Source organism: Oryctolagus cuniculus, chromosome 6 (genome assembly GCF_051225735.1).
Source record: "Oryctolagus cuniculus isolate XC-2025 breed Fujian yellow rabbit chromosome 6, ASM5122573v1, whole genome shotgun sequence".
In the NCBI taxonomy this organism is placed as follows: Eukaryota; Metazoa; Chordata; class Mammalia; order Lagomorpha; family Leporidae; genus Oryctolagus; species Oryctolagus cuniculus.
Window position 1 is genome coordinate 80,436,953 of NC_142872.1, and position 19,137 is coordinate 80,456,089.

General features: G+C 38.2%; 1 protein-coding gene across 6 annotated transcripts in view; it reads left to right on the top strand.

Moving 5' to 3' along the window:
- The window catches only part of RP1 (RP1 axonemal microtubule associated), a 376,321-nt gene that overhangs the window by 164,380 nt on the left and 192,804 nt on the right, over window positions 1-19,137 (top strand). For all 6 annotated transcript variants that reach the window (XR_016235656.1, XM_089335241.1, XM_089335243.1 and 3 more), the window contains exons 13-15: window positions 9,017-9,120; window positions 11,768-11,941; window positions 16,026-16,238. Coding sequence is in view for 5 of the 6 variants with exons in the window: in XM_089335241.1 (XP_089191367.1) it covers window positions 9,017-9,120; window positions 11,768-11,941; window positions 16,026-16,238 (491 nt within the window). In the remaining variant the exon portion in view is untranslated. The remainder of the gene's footprint in view (window positions 1-9,016; window positions 9,121-11,767; window positions 11,942-16,025; window positions 16,239-19,137) is intronic.

Sequence of the window (19,137 nt, forward strand, 5' to 3'; positions counted from 1 at the left end):
AGTTTCTTGATCTCTTTGTAGATTCTGGTTATTAACCCTTTATCTGTTGCATAGTTTGCAAATATTTTTTCCCATTCTGACGGTTGTCTCTTCACTCTCCTGACTGTTTCTTTTGCAGTACAGAAACTTCTCAATTTGATGCAATCCCAATAGTTAATTTTGGCTTTGACTGCCTGTGCCTCCCGGGTCTTTTCCAGAAACTCTTTGCCTGTGCCAATATCTTGAAGGGTTTCTCCAATGTTCTCTAGTAACTTGATGGTGTCAGGTTGTAGATTTAGGTCTTTAATCCATGTTGAGTGGATTTTTGTGTAAGGTGTAAGGTAGGAGTCTTGCTTCATGATTCTGCACGTGGAAATCCAATTTTCCCAGCACCATTTATTGAATAGACTGTCCTTGCTCCAGGAATTAGTTTTAGATCCTTGATCAAATATAAGTTGGCTGTAGATGTTTGGGTTGATTTCTGGTATTTCAATTCTGTTCCATTGGTCTATCCATCTGTTTCTGTACCAGTACCATGCTGTTTTGATTACAACTGCCCTGTAGTATGTCCTGAAATCTGGAATTGTGATGCCTCCGGCTTTGTTTTTGTTGTACAAGATTGCTTTAGCTATTCGAGGTCTCTTGTGCCTCCATATAAATTTCAGCACCAATTTTTCCAGATCTGAGAAGAAGGTCTTCGGTATCTTGATTGGTATTGCATTGAATTTATAAATTGCTTTTGGGAGAATGGAGATTTTGATGATATTGATTCTTCCAATCCATGAGCATGGAAGATTTTTCCATTTCTTGATATCTTCTTCTATTTCTTTCTTTAAGATTTTGTAATTTTCATCGTAGAGATCTTTAACGTCCTTGGTTAAGTTTATTCCAAGGTATTTGATTGTTTTTGTAGCTATTGTGAATGGGATTGATCTTAGAAGTTCTTCCTCAGCCATGGCATTGCCTGTGTATACAAGGGCTGTTGATTTTTGTGCATTGATTTTATACCCTGCTACTTTGCCAAAATCTTCTATGAGTTCCAATAGTCTCTTAGTATAGTTCTTTGGGTCCCCTAAATAAAGAATCATGTCATCTGCAAAGAGGGATAGTTTGAGTTCTTCCTTCCCAATTTGTATCCCTTTAATTTCTTTTTCTTGCCTAATAGCTCTTGCTAGAACCTCCAGAACTATATTGAATAGCAGTGGTGAGAGTGGACATCCCTGTCTGGTCCCAGATCTCAGTGGAAATGCTTCCAACTTTTCCCCATTCAATAGGATGTTGGCTGTGGGTTTTTCATAGATTGCTTTGATTGTATTGAGGAATGTTCCTTCCAAACCCAGTTTGCTTAGAGTTTTCATCATGAACGGGTGTTGTATTTTATCAAATGCTTTCTCGGCATCTATTGAGATAATCATATGGTTTTTCTTCTGCAGTCTGTTAATGTGGTGTATCACATTGATTGTCTCGCGCACATTAAACCATCCCTGCATACCAGGGATAAATCCCACTTGGTCTGGGTGGATGATCTTTCTGATGTGTTGTTGCATTCTATTGGCGAGAATTTTATTGAGGATTTTTGCATCTATGTTCATCAGGGATATTGGTCTGTAATTCTGTTTCAGTGCTGCATCTTTTTCCGGCTTAGGAATTAAGGTGATGCTGGCTTCATAGAAAGAATTTGGGAGGATTCCCTCTTCTTCAATTGTTCTGAATAGTTTGAGAAGAATTGGAGTTAGTTCTTCTTTAAATGTCTGGTAGAATTCAGCAGTGAATCCATCTGGTCCTGGGCTTTTCTTTGTTGGGAGGGCCTTTATTATTGTTTCAATTTCTGTCTCAGTTATGGGTCTGTTTAGGTTTTCGATATCTTCCTGGTTCAATTTAGGTATGTTGCATGTGTCCAGGAATGTATCCATTTCTGATAGGTTTCCCTGTTTGCTGGCATACAAGTCCTTGTAGTAATTTCTGATGATTCTTTTTATTTCTGTGGTGTCTGTTGTTACGTTTCCTTTTTCATCTCTGATTTTATTGATTTGGGTCTTTTCTTTTTTTATTTAGTTGGGCCAATGGGGTGTCAATTTTGTTTATTTTTTCAAAAAACCAGCTCCTCGTTTGGCTGATTTTTTGTAATGTTTTTCTTGATTCAATCCTGTTGATTTCTTCTCTGATTTTAATTATTTCTCTTCTCCTACTAGATTTGGATCTGGTTTGCTGTAGGTTTTCTAGATCCTTGAGGTGAATTGAAAGCTCATCTATTTGGTGCCTTTCCAATTTCTTGATGTAGGCACCTATTGATATAAACTTCCCTCTTAACACTGCTTTTGCTGCGTCCCATAAGTTTTGGTATGTTGTGCTGTTATCCTCATTTACTTCCAGAAAGTTTTTGATTTCTCTTTTGATTTCTTCTATGACCCATTGTTCATTCAGGAGCATGTTGTTCAATCTCCATGTGTTTGCATATGCTCTAGGGATTCCTGAGTTGTTCATTTCCAACTTCATTCCTTTATGGTCTGAGAAGCTGCATGGTATAATTCTAATTCTTTTGAATTTGCTGAGACTTGCTTTATGGCCTAGTATGTAGTCAATCCTAGAGAAGGTTCCATGTACTGCTGAGAAGAATGTAAAATCTTTAGCTGTAGGATTGAAAGTTCTGTATATATCTGTTAGATCCATTTGGGCTATAGTGTCGTTTAAATCTACTGTATCCTTGTTGATCTTCTGTCCTATTGATCTGTCTATTTCTGAGAGTGGAGTATTGAAGTCCCCCAGTACTATTGTATTGGGGTCTAAGTCTCCCTTTAAGTCCGTTAACAAATCTTTTAGATAAACCGGTGCCCTGTAGTTAGGTGCATATACATTGATAATTGTTATATCTTCCTGTTGAATTGATCCCTTAATCATTATGTAGTGTCCCTCTTTGTCTCTCTTAACGGTTTTTGTGGTAAAGTTTATGGTGTCTGATATTAAGATGGCTACGCCTGCTCTTTTTTCATTTCTGTTGGCATGGTATATCTTTTTCCAGCCTTTCACTTTCAGTCTGTATGGATCTTTGTTGGAAAGATGTGTTTCTTGTAAGCAGCAAATAGATGGGTTTTGTTCCTTAACCCAATCAGCCAAACGGTGTCTTTTAACTGGACAGTTCAGGCCATTCACGTTCAATGTGACTAATGATAAGTGGTAACTTTGCCCTGCCATTTGCCAAAGATAAGTTCTAATATATGCTTTGAATTCCCTGTGATCTTTTGCTGTGAGCTTTCCTTCCTTGGTTTCCTTCCTTTACCTTCTTTCATATTGATGACCGTGTTTCTTTGTTTCTGTGTGTAACACATCTTTAAGCATCTTTTGCAGGGCTGGACGAGTGGCAACAAATTCTTTCAATTTCTGTTTGTTATGAAAAGTCTTTATTTCACCTTCATTCACAAATGATAGCTTTGCAGGATATAATATTCTGGGCTGGCAGTTGTTCTCTCTTAGTACCTGGGCTATATCTCGCCATTCCCTCCTAGCTTGTAGAGTTTCTGATGAGAAGTCAGCTGTGAGTCTGATTGGAGATCCTCTGAGAGTAATCTGATGTTTCTCTCTTGCACATTTTAGGATCTTTTCTTTATGTTTCACTGTGGAGAGTTTAATTACAACGTGTCGTGGTGAGGATCTCTTTTGGTCGTGTTTATTAGGGGTTCTGTGAGCTTCCTGTACTAGGATTTCTCTGTCCTTCTCCAAACCTGGGAAATTTTCTGCTAATATCTCACTAAAAAGGCCTTCTAATCCTTTCTCCCTCTCCATGCCTTCAGGAACTCCTAGAACCCGAATGTTGGTTTTTTTAATAGTATCCTGAAGATTCCCGACAATATGTTTTAGATTTCTAATTTCCTCTTCTTTTCTTTGGTCTGACTGCATCCTTTCCTGTTCTCTGTCTTCTAAGTCCGATATTCTCTCTTCTGCTTCTCCCATTCTGTTTGTAAGGCTCTCTATTGTGTTTTTCATTTGATCTATTGAATTCTTCACTTCAGTCACTATCCCAGTTTCCTGTTGTACTAGTTGTTTCGTTTCATTTTGATTCCTCCTTAATATTTCATTTTCACGAGAGAGATTTTCTATCTTGTCCATTAAGGATTTCTGTAGTTCAAGAATTTGTTTTTGAGAACTTCTTAATGTTCTTATCAATTTTTTGAGATCTGCTTCTTGCATTTCTTCTATGTCATCATCCTCATAATCTTGAATTGGGGTGTCTTTTTCATTTGAGGGCTTCATGGTGACTTCCTTGTTTTTATTACCTTGGTTTTTGCGTTTGTTATTTGTCATATTGGAGATATTTGGTTTCTTCACTGTGGTGCTTTTTCTTGTTATACTATGACTCTAGATTAAGTGGACTATCTGTTTTTGATGGAGCCTTAGGGCTTGAGATGGGTGTGGCCTGAGAGCTCTGTTTGGTGTGCCAAAGGTGACACTCCCAGGTTGGGCGTGGTAAACCTCTCTCTCTCTCTCTCTCTCTCTTTTTTTTTTTGATTCAAAAGGGAAGTTATTCTGCACAGCTGAACGAAGTTGGAGGTAGTTAGCAGGCAAATGATATACCCACAGGAGCCAGAGATCGGAAGCTCTTTCCCAAGGACCACACAGGGAATCTGTTCGGCCCTCGGAGTGGGCTCAAATTCTCCTTCAGTCTCCCACTGGGTTGCCAAAGTTACGGAATTGTAGCGTCTCTGGAGAGTGCTCACGTGAATTCCGTGAGTTCTCTCCCCCACCGTCTCTTTTTTCACAGTCTCAGTTCAGTAGCACCACAAATTTACTAGGTTCTAATCTCCTGTTAATTCGCCCCGCCCAGAGTCAGGTTTTTCTGCTAGGCTCAGGGCCGGTGCAGACCTGAGGTTGCTCTGCTTATGACGTATGTCCAAGATGGCGCCTGCTCTTTGTCTTGCTCGCCCTTGAGAGGTGAGCGGAGAGAGAGAAACCCGTGTCCGTACCAGTCACCTTTTTTTTTTTCCCTCTCTCTCTCTTCCAGTTAACTTGGTGAAGTCCCCCCCCCCCCGGGGGTCGTTCCCTCTAGTCTCCTCTCTCTGCTTGCCTGCCAGTGTCTCGGGTTATTGAGGTTCGGCTCACCTCGCGTTCCAGCGCTGGTGTGTTGAGTCTGCCGCTGGTGTCCCGAACTGTGGGCTCCCACACTCTCCACGCAGGTCTGCTCCCCTTCAAGCGCTGATGTGTGGACTCGGAGCCCTGGACGTCCCAAGTCTCCCCGCTGTTGCACTCCCCTTCGAGCACTTGCGCGCAGACCCTGCAGGTTGCGCAGCTCAGTCCCGCGGCTCGGCTTCCGCGGCTCGGTCCCACGGCTCGGTCCTGCGGCTCGGCTTTCGCGCGCGGTGGGCGACCTTGTTCTCCCAGTAGGTCCTCCGATTCACGCCCACTGGATCCAGAAGAGTTTCGTCTGCAATATTTTCCTGGTTCTTTTTTCTGAGGCTACCGTTAACTCCCCTTTTATTAAACTAAATTTTCCCGGACTATCGGTGCGCGCCCTCACTATTCCGCCATCTTGGCTCCGCCCCCGGTTCCAGGATCTATTTTTACACTTCTGCATGCAGAGATCCGGTTTTTTCAGCACTGTTTGTTGTAGAGACTATCCTTTTTCCAAGGATTGATTTTAACTTCTTTATCAAAGATAAGTTGGTTATAGATGTGTGGATTGATTTCTGGAATTTCTATTCTTTTTTTATTTATTTAATGAATGAATTTTTACATAGATACAATTTTAAGAATATAGTGGTTCTTTCCCCCATGTCCCCCACCCCGCTCCCTTCCCGCCTTCCATTCTCTCTCCCATCTCCTTCATTATGGATCATTTTTAGTACGACTTTATATAGAGAAGACCATCTCTATGCTAATCATAGATTTCAACAATTTGACCCCATGACCACACACAACATATAGAGTATAGTTTGGGGAGAGAATTTGCAGTCGATTCTTATATTGCAATTCAATAGGGACAGAGGTCCTACCTGGGGAGCAAGTGCACAGTGACTATTGTTGTTCCTTTAACAATTAACACTTTTTTTTTTTTATAACATCAGTGATCATCCGAGGCTCTTGTCGTGGACTGCCAGGGCTATGGAGGCCTTTTGTGACCATAGGCTCCATCGTTATTTGGACACGGGCATAAGCAAAGAGATGTTCTCCTCTCCCTTCAGAGAAGAGTGCCTCCTTCTTTGATTACCCTTCCTTTCCTCTGAGGCTCGCAGAGATACTCCGTGTAGGGTTTTTTTCTTCCCACAGAGTCTTGTCTTTCCATGGCATTTCTATTCTGTTCCATTGGTCTATCCATTTGTTTTTGTGCCAATACCAGGCTGTTTTGATTATAACTGCCCTGTTGTATGTCTTCAATCAGGTATTGTGGTCTACCAGCTTTGTTTTTGTTGTATAAGATTGCTTTAGCTATTTGGTATCTCTTGAGTTTCCACATGAATTTTAGCATCATTTTTTTCTAGATCTGTAAAGAATGTCCTTGGTATTTTGATTCAGATCATGTTGAATCTGTAAATTACTTTTGGAAGTATGGACATATTGATGATGTTGATTCTTCCAATCCATGAACATGGAAGATTTTTTCATTTTTAATGTCTTCTTTTTTTTTAATGTTTGTAATTTTCATCATAGGGACTTTGACATCCTTGGATAAATTTATTCCAATGTATTTAATTTTTTTGTAGCTATTTGAATGGGATTGACCTTAAGTTCTTTCTCAGCCATAGCATTTTCTGTGAATACAAATGCTATTGATTTTTGTGTGTTGATTTTATATCCTGCCAGTTTACAAAACTCTTTTGTGATTTCCGATAGTCTTTCAGTGGAATCTTTTGGATCCCCTATGTATAAAATCATGTCATCTGCAGATAGAGATAGTTTGAATTTCTCTTTTCCAATTTGTATCCATTTGATTCCTTTTTCTTTCCTAATGGCTTTGGCTAAAACTTCCAGGACTATACTGATCAGCAATGGTGAGAGTGGACATCCTTGTCTGGTTCTGGATATTAGGGGGAATTCTTCCAGCTTTTCAAGCTTTTTCCCCATTCAGTAGGATGCTGGCTGTAGGTTTTTCATAAATTGCCTTGATTGTATTGGGGAATGTGCCTTCTATACCCATTTTGCTTAGAGTTTTCATCATGAAAGGATGTTCTATTTTATCAAATTCTTTCTATGCATCTACTGAGATAACCATATGGTTTTTGGTCTTTAGTTTGTTAATGTGATGCATCACTTTGATTTGTGATTGTTGAACCATCCCTACATACCAGGAATAAATCCAAATTGGTCCAGGTGAATGATCTTTCTGATGTGTTGTTGAATTCGATTAGCTAACATTTTGTTGAGGATTTTTGCATCTATACTCATCAGAGGTATTGGTCTATAGTTCTCTTTCTCTATTGTATCTTCTTCTGGTTTAGGAATTAAGGTGATATAGATTTCATAGAAGGAGGTTGAGAGGAGCCTCTCCCTTCCAGTTGTTGTGAATAGCTTGAGAAGAATTGAATTAGTTCTTTAAATGTCTGGTAGAATTCAGCAGTGAAGCTGGTTGGTTGTGGGCTTTTCTTTTTTGAGAGGGTCTTTATTACAGATTCAATTTCCATCCTGATTATTGGTTTGTTTAAGTTTCTATGTCTCCATGACTCAATTTTGTTAGGTTGTATGTGTCTGAGAAATCTATACATTTCTTCTAGGTTTACCAATTTGTAGGCTTACAACACACTGTAGTAATCTCTTATGATTCTTTTTATTTCTGTGGTAGCTATTGTTACATTTTCTTTTTCATCTTTAATTTTATTGATATGGGTCTTCCTCTTTTTTTGTATGTTGGGCCAATTTTTTTTTACCAATTTTGTTAATTTTTTTTCAGAAAATCAGCTTTTCATTTCACTGACCTTCCATATTTTTTTGTTTCAATTTTTTAAATCTCTTTTCTAATTTAAATATATCTTTCCTCCTACTACATTAGAGTTTGGTTTGTTGTTGTCTTTCTAGGTTCTTGAGATGCATTGATAGCTCATTTATTTTGTTCCTTTCCAATTTCTTTTTTTTTTAAATTTTATTTAATCATACAAGTTTCATATATTTCATATATACAGATTTAGGAACATAGTGACACTTCAGTTTCTTCATGTAGTCACCAATTGCTATAAAATTCCAACTTAACACTTCTTTTTCTGTATCCATAAGTTTTTTAAATTTTTTTTATTTAAAAAAAATTTTTCCCTCCAAAGTAACCTTTTATTTGAGGTATGACTTTAAATAAATATATGATTGCTGAACTACACAGTGAAGTTTTTTTAAACTTTGGAGTTGTTTGCATCAGAACTGATTCCTAACTGAAAATATTTACCCATATAATTAGTTGCAATAAAAAGATAAAGATAGAATTCATTAATCATATCTGTTAATGCTAGATGAATAGGCAGATTACAATAAGGTGGATAATTAAAGCAAGTATATGAATAATTTCATGTTAATAATTGGAAGTTAAGAAATCTAAATTACCCAAGAGCTACCATAATAATGTTTTATTTGGTATATATTTGCTAAGTTCGAAGTTTTGAGCTTGTAAAAAAAGGGCTGTGTTGATCATGGTAAGGAAGGTTGATTCATTTTAGAAAATCTAAGTTTGGTACCATTCAGTCATTTTGCAGATTCTATATTATGTTTATTGTGTTTCTTATGCTATATAATTGTATAATCCATGTATGTACAACACTCAGAGGCAACTCATTAGGAAATTAAATAAGGCATGGTTAAAGTAATCATTTATTTTTACAATCATTTTGTTCAAATACGTCATACATATGCAGAAGAAATACAAACAAGTATACACATTATATTACAAATTTCTGCAATCTGAACACTCTCTCAACTCTCTGTAGAAGAATTTTGTCTTTGGACTAATTAAAAACATTTGTGAACTATCTTAAAATGTATTATTAGCACATTTTAGTATATAATTGAAGAAGAAAAAAAGCTTTAAAATCATGAATTACTTGCTAATACTTAAAAAATGTTTTTCTAGGTTTCTTTGATGTCATTTTCAACAAAGGAAACACATGCATTTTCCAAAGTCATGAGATGAGACATCTTTCTCTTGCTCTTGATAATGGCCTTGTCACTGGAATGGTGAGCAGTAAATTTTCTCTTCATCATTTATCAATAGCATTTCATCTATATATGATATATTTTTGCATAATATACTTTTATAAAAGTATCAAATTGTATTTTCTTTTAGCTTCTATTTATACTTTTAATTGTTCTGTTTTATTTGATCAGTTTTTAAGATTCTGATGCACGAATGGTCCTGAAATTTAGACAAGAAAAAGTTGAATTCTGTGCTACATCCAAAATTATAATGATCTTCTAAAAGCAGACTGACATATTTATGGTCCTTTTAGGTACTATATCATTAGAAAAAACAGTCATTTTATTGCTTAATTTTGCTTTATGTTGCTTAGTCTAGATTTGAAAAGCAGCTTTTAATATTTGAATGTGTCTTTCAAATGCATGCATGTTATCTGCTTCATAAAATGAGGCCACTCATGTCCTGTTTTAAATGCTTAATATGTATTTTAGTATTTAAGCCTTAAATCTTCTCTATGATAGAATCCATCATTATTCATGTTTAATAGAAGAGGAACATGAAGTATAGAAGGACTAAGTTGCCCAGGGTCATAAGGTAGCAAGTATGGAAGCAGGAATTAAACACAAGTAATCTGATGCATATTTTGGCTTCCTTATATAGTGTTATACAATATTATATAATAATTTTAACTCATAGTGTGTTACATTAAGGATAAAAATTATTAAAAAAAACTTACGTAATTTAGGCCAAATGATTAATTAGTCAACCTTCCTGTGAAGCCTTTACTCTGCTCTGAACTTTGTAACATACCCTGTACTGTATTTTGAAGCACATTGTGATCAATGCAGAATCTGCTTGTAGTAAATGCTTAATAAATATGAATGTGTTCGTTATGGAATCTACTCTTTTGAATTAAGCATTCAAGGATTCACTCTTAACATATTTTTATAAAAATCAAATTAATTATATATTTTTTTTAAATTTTTTTATTTATTTATTTTTTTTGACAGGCAGAGTGGACAGTGAGAGAGAGAGACAGAGAGAAAGGTCTTCCTTTGCCGTTGGTTCACCCTCCAATGGCCGCCGTGGCTGGCGCGCTGTGGCCGGCGCACCGCATTGATCCCATGGCAGGAGCCAGGTACTTCTCCTGGTCTCCCATGCGGGTGCAGGGCCCAAGTACTTGGGCCATCCTCCACTGCACTCCCTGGCCACAGCAGAGAGCTGGTCTGGAAGAGGGGCAACCGGGACAGAATCCGGTGCCCCAACCGGGTCTAGAACCCGGTGTGCCGGCGCCACAAGGCGGAGGATTAGCCTTGTGAGCTGCGGCGCTGGCCATGAAAATCAAATTAATTATACTTTTAAGCTGCTCCTATCCCACTAGGTTGTTCTGGGTTAGTGAGAGATTCAATCTTATTTATTTGAGCTGCATCTTGTTAGGCCTGGTATGGGTCTTCAGAGTATCTGATGAGAGCCTTTAAAACATTGGTCTACACTGGTCACTGGTGTCACGTGCTTTATTGGAGGTAAACAGCTCTGTTGCTCTGTTGTCATATTTGCCAATGGAACTTCACTGAGCTTGATACATCTAAAGTCTTGAGTCCAAGCATTCAAGAGCCACTGACTCTCTGGAGAACTAAGAAGGGGTGAGATAGAACCTCAAACCTTCTTAAACCAAGAATGGCTATCTGTAGTGTAACTTCCTCAAGTTGCTTAATTAATTAATTAAGTTTTAAAGGTCAGGGAGAATTCACCCATTCCCAACACCCACACATAGACCTCCTGTCTATTGGTTCACTCTCCAAGTGCTTAGAAGTCACACACTGGATCAAGTTTTTCATATAGGTGGCAGTGACTCAACCAGTTTATCCATCACCTGCTACCTCCTAGGGTGTGCATTAGCTCGATAATATAATGGGAAGCAGAGTCAGGACTCAGACTCGCACTCCAATATGTGATAGAAGATCTTAACTGCTAGGTCAAATGCCTACCCATTAATCTTTTGAAAGAAAAAATGTTAACCATGATTCTAACTTTATTTAATTGAAAGAGAGAGAGACAGAGAGAGAATGAGAATCTTCTATCCTCTGGTTCACTCTTCAAATGCCCCCATTAGCTGGGGCTGGACCAAACCAAAGGCTGCAGCCCACATCTCTGTCTGAATGTCCCGTGTGGGCAGCAGGGATCCAAACTGCTTGAACTATCACCTTCTGCCTCCCCAGGGTACATATTGGCAGGAAGTTGGATCAAAAGCAGAGCTGGTACTTGAATTTAGGGATTCTGAATGAGGTGTAGGCATTACGGGATGTAAGCATTAGCTGCTCACCAGATGCCTGCCCCTCAATTTTTAGTCTCAAATAAATTTTAAACATTTAAAAAAGAAGAAATGTAACATGAATAATGATAAAACAAAAATTAACATGTTGTTAAATTGTTCTGCTACTAGAGATTACTACCCAACAATCTGCCGTGGGTTCTGAGAAATCAAGAGAAGAAAGTCCTTGAAACCAAGGCTATAGGGAATAAAAGCAACTAAATTACAAAATCATGAGATTGTGTAAATAATACAAGAATTCTAGACAGGGAAGTAGACCTGTACATACACATAACATTATGACATTTTAAATTTAACTGTTTTATCTTGCTAATTCAGTGATTTTTTTTCTTTTTCTTTTTCTCATTTTCTTTCAGGCTAGTGGTGCAGCTGCCACTGAGCTAAGGGTGCTTTATCAGCCCAACCGCTGTGCACTTCTTCAATCAGCAAGGGTTCCTGGTGACATGGTTTCTTTTGATCATCATACCAAAACAGCTGATCAATCAACAGGCTTTGCAGACCTTTCAAAAGAATTTGTGATTTTTGTGAAGGTAAAGTGGAGTTAAGTCAATAACAATTATATTGTTAAATATCTACTTTCTTTAGCCTGTTAAATTCTTGGATTGTGTCATAATGCAGTAATAAAATTTCTTTCCACTAGATGGCAGAGATGCCTACTAACATTGTTTACTTGGACTTTGAAAGGCAATAGGGACCTCATATTAGCCACAGTGAAACTGTGTGTTAGCCATAATGAAACTGTGATAGATGTAACATTCTATATCAAATTGAATTCGGAAGTAGAAACTACAGATGTGAGGATTCTTAATAAACAGTTCGAGAATCTTTTATTTGAGAATCAAACAAATATATATTTTGACTCTCTTGACAATTAAAATTTATACCCTTTTGAGTGTTATGCATGCATGATAATTTAATAATACTTACACTTCCCTTTTTATAGTATTTGTGATATTGGCATATTATTATCATATTAGTATAATTCTAATTTGTAAGCTTGTCTATTTTGAGCCAGATATTTTGCATACAAGATTAAATTTAATCATAAAAATACTGACTTATCTGTATTTTTAAGAAGAGAAAGATTTCCAGGGAAATTAAGAGTCTTGGTTAGTATAGCATAGTTATTAAATGGTAGGCCATGATTCCAACCACAGCTTATATATCTTTAAAACTTCTTGAACTTCCTATATAATAAACATTTCTTCACATTGTTTTTTGAAACATCATGATTTTAAATCTTAGTATGTTATTCAATAATATTAAACACTGTGGCCGACATTGTAGTGCAGTAGGTTAAGCCTCCGTTCATGACACTTCCATCCCATATAGGAGCCAACTGGTTTGAGCCCTGGATGCTCTGCTTCCAGTCCAGCTCCCTACTAATATTCTTGGGGAGGCAGTAGAAGATGGCCCAAGTGCTTGGGCCCCTGCACCCTCCTGGGAGACATGGATGGATTTCTTGGCTTCTGGTTTTGGCCTGGACTGGCCCCAAACATTGCAGCCATTTGAACCAGTAAACCAGTGAACCATTGAATGGAAGATTCTCTCTCTCATTCTATCATCCTGCCTTTCAAATAAATGAGTTAATGAAAAAAATGTTCTGGAAGATCTCTCTCTCTCTCTCTTTCTGTGTGTGTTTATGTGTATATGTGTTTCTCCCTCTGTCATTCTGCCTTTCAGATAAATAAGTTAATAAAATAATACTCAAACATATGGAGGTATATATGTACTTATGTAATTTTTGTTGTTGAACATTTATTTTCTTCATTTTGACACTTGCACATGTGATATTGCAATATGTACTTGCGCATATGCTTTTGATCATATCTGTTATTTTCTTAGCTTAGAAAATTAGAAATTGAACTTACAGGTCAGAATATAAAACTTTTAAGACTCCAGGAACATGCTGTCGTTCACCCCCCACAAGCCAGTGGTTGCCAGCAATGTAACAATATCTGTTCAAGTTAAGCCAACTATGAAATTAAAGGGAACCACTTTCTTTTTTTTTTTTTTTTTTTTTTTTTTTTTTTCTCTTGAATTTTTTTTTTTTTTTTTTTTTTTTTTTTTTTTTTTTTTTTTATCTTTTATTTAATGAATATAAATTTCCAAAGTACGACTCATGGGTTACAATGGCTTCCCCCCCCATACCGTCCCTCCCATCAACAACCCTCCCCTTTCCCACTCCCTCTCCCCTTCCATTCACATCAAGATTCATTTTCGATTATCTTAATATACAGAAGATCAGCTTAGTATACCTTAAGTAAGTATTTCAACGGTTTGCTCCCACACAGAAACATAAAGTGAAAAATAATAGATGATTTTTTTTAAATGATGATGAAATCAGATCAGACCTATTGTCATGTTTAATCCCAGTGAGAGTCAAGTTGGGAATTGATAATTTTTTTTTTTTTTACAGAAGATCAGTTTAGTGTACATTAAGTAAAGATTTCAGTCGTTTGCACCCCCATAGAAACACAAAGTGAAATATACTGTTTGAGTACTCGTTATAGCATTAAGCCTCAGTGTACAGCACGTTAAGGACCGAGATCCTACATGAGGAGTAAGTGCACAGTGACTCCTGTTGTTGACTTTACCAATTGACACTCCTGTTTATGGCATCAGTAATCTCCCTATGCACCAGTTATGAGTTTCCAAGGCTATGGAAGCCCCTTGAGTTCTCCGACTCTTATCTTGTTTAGACACGGTCATAGTCAAAGTGGAGGTTCTCTCCTCCCTTCAGAGAAAGGCACCTCAAAGGGAACCACTTTCATTGACACAAGCCATAGGCATGGGGACCTTTGAGACCACTACCAGGAGTTAATATTGTACCATAAGGACATCAAAAGTTGTTATACTCTCAGTAATTGCTTCTGACAAAGGATACAAATTAAGATCTGCTGAGCCAGGAGACACTTGGGGCGAGTCTAGGGAAAACACCACCGTGGAGCTTCCATTTTCCCTCTCCTATGCAGACAGGACACAGTTACTTCCTCAGCATTGATGTGTTATGGTGTACGCTGAGTATTGACAAGGAGGGAACCTCACCCGAGCCTTGGTGTCCAGAATCTTTATTGGGATTCTGTCATGTAGGGGGGTCCATGTGGCTTAGGCTCTAAGCACCTATCAGGCAGTCAGTTTGTGTGGCAAGTGGAGATACTAATTATTCCCAGGGCCCTGCCTTCTACTTAGAGCAGCATTCCAAGTACAGACATGTATAAGGTACACACAAAGTGATAGCATTTATTTAAAAGATGAGAAACACACACACACGTGAGCATGGGTTGCGCCACACAGAGAGAGACCCATAATGAGTTAGAAGTGGGCCCAGGAGGGGAAGTTGCGGAGGGGCAATGGAGAGAGCAAGAGTGTTGTTAGTACCTTCTCCACTTGTGGTCACCGGCAGAAGAGGGAGCTACATCCAGTTGTTGGCCTCTTTTATGAGCTTGGAGGGGTGTCTCCACAGTCATAAAGCTACCAGAAAGTTTTATGATGCTCCATAAAATTCCACATAGAGCCCAGTATGCATATTTACATGGTATTTTCCTCCCACATCCCAATGAAACAAGCATCCCAGGAAAGGCAGCATTCTGATTGGCAAGTAAGAGAGAATTACACATGAGACAGGGGCCGGTGGCTTGCGGGTGCTTCCAGCTCCGCAGATCTACTTAGCAGCCTGCGTAGCCTGTATTATGTTGACATCTTGTGATCCAAAGCCCCCTCCCTAGGTCATATTGTTTCTACCTGGCTGGCTCAAGACCCGCAGGTAAACAAAATCACTCCTATTAGGCATATTCTAAGGGATTAGTGGTTGTTTCTCAGAAGCTGATGCAACAGTCAGACCTCTTGGGTTAAATTTTGCTACCTACTTCCTTTTAACATTTTAAGAAAATATCCATCTCATTGACCACCATGTTCAATAATAATCCTGAAAGATAAAACCTTTGGCTGTTTTCTAGAAGAATAAACATCCAGTTGTAGCTTTTTACTTTAACTAGTGTGGATTACCTTTCATTTATTCACCATTTGTATTTTGTCTTTTTGATTTGATATTTTTCTTTCATCCATTTCTTGACAGTGTTAGTAGATTCTAATTAACTTCCAAGAGCTTTGCATTTCTTTTTTAGTTAAAAATCACGTAAGATTTACTTAAGTATTCCTTAGTTGCATGTACTATCTCTTTCACTAATTTCTATGTACATATTTTCAACTATCCACATATCCATAGAGTGTATTCCATAATTCATAATAAAAGCATTCTCTTTAATTCATTCTGCTTTATATTAATTTTAAAATTGTTTATTTATAGCGATTGTAACTTCCTTAAAAGAAACATTTGATTTGTATCTTTAAAAATAAATCCTAGTAACTTTTGATCCTTAACCTTAAAATCTTAATAAATAATGATGGATATAAATCAACCTCCTTTAGTTTTATTCAGCTTTGAATAGAAGCTAAATTATTATAATAATTATTATTTTTCTCATTTTAAGCCAAACTTCTGATAGGATCCTGATCACTATATCCTCTGTAAGAGTTCACCATATAGCTGCCTCCCTCCAGGGAAACTCAGCCTGTTGTCACTGCCTTTCTGTTCTGCTTGTTGCTCTGCAGGGGGTGTTCCTTAACAGTGCTGTGATTCTGCTTGCTACAAGCCTGTGTCAGGCCCTATGTCTTCAGCCTGATGGGAGCTGCACAGGAGTGGGAAATCAGTCCGAAAAATCCTACTGGAGAGTGCATAAAATCAGCTCTGGGATTTGCATGTTTGAAAGTGTGAAAAGTGCCCGGATGTATCTAAGGATTAAGGATGGCCAGTGTGATGGAACAGTAAGCATACATTCTTATTTCTCTCAGAAAATGTTTGAGACACTTGCCAATACTAGACAAGGGGACAGCACTTTATATTTTGTCTTTTAGGTTTACACGTGATCATCTTGGAAATTGAATGTTAAATGTGATATGGGTTTGATTAAGGATGGAGAACAGCCTCATGCCTTTTCTAACATAAGGATACTGACCCTCTAGACAGTACTTCTGAAATGTCATGTGCATAGAAGCCTCCTGGAAAATCATGTTACAAAGCAGATTTTGATTGGGAAAGGCTGGAGTAAAACATGAATGTGCATCTTTTACGGGCTCCTAACTGTTCTGCTAAAATTGGTTTATGAACCACACTTCACCAACCAAAGCTCTAGAAAGTCTTAGCTCAACAATGCTTCCTTACTGTTCCATTTGGTGTCTGAATTTCCACCTTTGGAAACACTGTATTTTGACTAATGGTAGAATTTTAAAGTTGCAGTATTAGAGGCCTTCTTTAATATCTTCAGTGTTAGAAATTGATGTGGAAGGCAAGTGAGATAGTATCTTCTATATATTCATAACTCTTCCCTGGGGTCAGCTCATATAAGATTGCACACTTAATGTACCTATTAATGCTATTGTCATGTAGTCCTGTTTGAAATGATTTCATTTAAATTGAGTCTTTCCAGTAAATTCAGAGTTCCTCCCCCTCCCTTCTCCTTACCAGATGACATCTGGCTGTGTAGGAGAACTTATATGAACTTGTGGGTGTAGGGAGAGGGAGGAAATAGATCTTTCCCAGTCCTCAGAGTTCCTGCCTTTGCTTAAAATTTGCAACTTTGTGTCTGGTGAGCTGCACTGATGCTCACAATGTAAAAAGGAAAAGCATAGTGCCTACACATTTAATTAACATCTCTGATCCACTTACAAGACGATAATGAAGTCAGTTTTATCACCATTTGGCAGAGGAGGAGGCCAAGATTGAGAGGCAAGTGTCATACTATAGTCTTTCAGCTGTAAGTAGACTGATTGGGATGAAAATACAATGCTCCTATGACCAGATTAGCATGATTTCATCGGATGCTTGGTTACTGTATAGGAGAAATAGCTTTTCTTTCATATCATCAACATCCACAAATTACACCAACCTTTGTCTCCTGGTGCTCCAAGGAGTGTTCAGAACCATGAGATACTGAGTAACTGTGACACGTGCTTGGGTGTGTATATGTTGCTAGCCAGAGTTTCTGGGGTCATATTTATCACTCCAAAATGGGAGGTAGGATAGCACTGGAAATTTGTGTCTTTTCTGAATGGCAACCAAAGGGACACTCAGTAGTCATTGTCGTGCATTTAACTGCCTCTTACCCAAGTTGGATGATGATTTTCATGGCTCTTCATTTTTATTCTTTTCAAATCTGTGCGAGTGTTCTTTGTATCTTTCTTTTTTTTTTTCTCCCATTGTACTGGTTATCATGTCCTCTGAATAAGTCAACCTCTCTGCAAGTTTTTAAAGGAATCTTTATGTCCTACACCAAATACTCCTGCTGCTGCTCCCCCCTACCCCACACCACACACTTGTGATGTGGCTGAGTCTGCTTGGTCTCATTAGGATGAGAGAGTAGAAGTCATTAATGTTCAACTGAAAGAAGCTAGTGAGCACAGGAAGTTGAACAGAACTGCACAGATTGCAATACAAAAGTGTTATCTTGCCACGGAGGAACTACTGGTCAGGCTCATTCTTCAGAAGTAGGAGTTGAGTGTGAGCTGGTTAAGCAGATCACCTAGAGCAACTTAGGGAATGTTAGAGCTGAGACTGAACAGGTCAACCTGCCTCTTAAGCCATATTGTTGATACAACAATTTCTAAGACTGGTTGGAAGAGTTGTTACAGATCCCTCAAAAAACAGTCTGCTAGTCCAATATGCTGAAAGTCAATCACTGACATCAGGAGGAAGAAAGAAGGCATTTACTGCAAAGTGTATAGCATGAGCCAGGCAGCTGTCACTTAATTCTGGGGCTCTCCAGGGCCTAGGGGTGAAGGTTCTTAGCATGTTCAGCTCATGTCCAAATTTCTGATTGGACATGATTCTGTTCATGTCTCTCCTTTAATTGGTCTGCAGTATATGTCCCTTCAGGAATTTTGGTAATGGCAATATGGACTCCAGTCAATCTGGATTCCTTGTGCAGGTGGCAGTTACTTTTTGTTCAAGGTCTGAGATTCCTGGAAAAGAAACCCTTTAAGAAAAAAACTGAACATCTAGATGTTATTTATTGGAGAAGCAAATATCCTCCTGGGGCTGGTCATTAGAACCTTATAAAGCGGCTGGTTAAGGACCTTGTAGGGTCAGCCCCACTGTTCCACCAATTTGATGACTTAGTTTTAGCAATGGACCTGATGGTATTTCGCATCAGTATTCAAGGAACTGTGTAGGAGCTCAGTTCCATTGTGAGACCTGGGATAAGAGGTTGGAGAAACTGGATTGACCTGCATGAGAAGACCAAGGTCAAGAAACAGGGAGGGGAGGTAATTGCAAACCCAAAATTTTCTTCTTCAGCAATTTTCAAAGGCTAGCTTTGTTAACAGCTTCTTAGGTAAGTGACTGGGTCTAAAATAAATAGGTGAAGGATATTCTGTGCCCTTTGGGTCTACTTGTGCTTTGTGTCAATGCTGGGAACCTTTCTATTTCCCCTCCCTAATGGTTGGGTGAAATGCTTCTCTGGGTGAAATGCTAGGTTCAGGATTTCCAGTGTATTCTGCACAAAGGCAAACAATCATACATTAGAGTTTTAAAGCCAAGTATCTCTTCTTCTTCAAGATATGCCACAATGAACAAAAAATCAGAGGCTTTTGGACAGAGATAACCAAAACAGAGAACTCCACAAGGTCTATTGATAAAGGCAAAGGAGGATACAGGGTGTGGTAACAC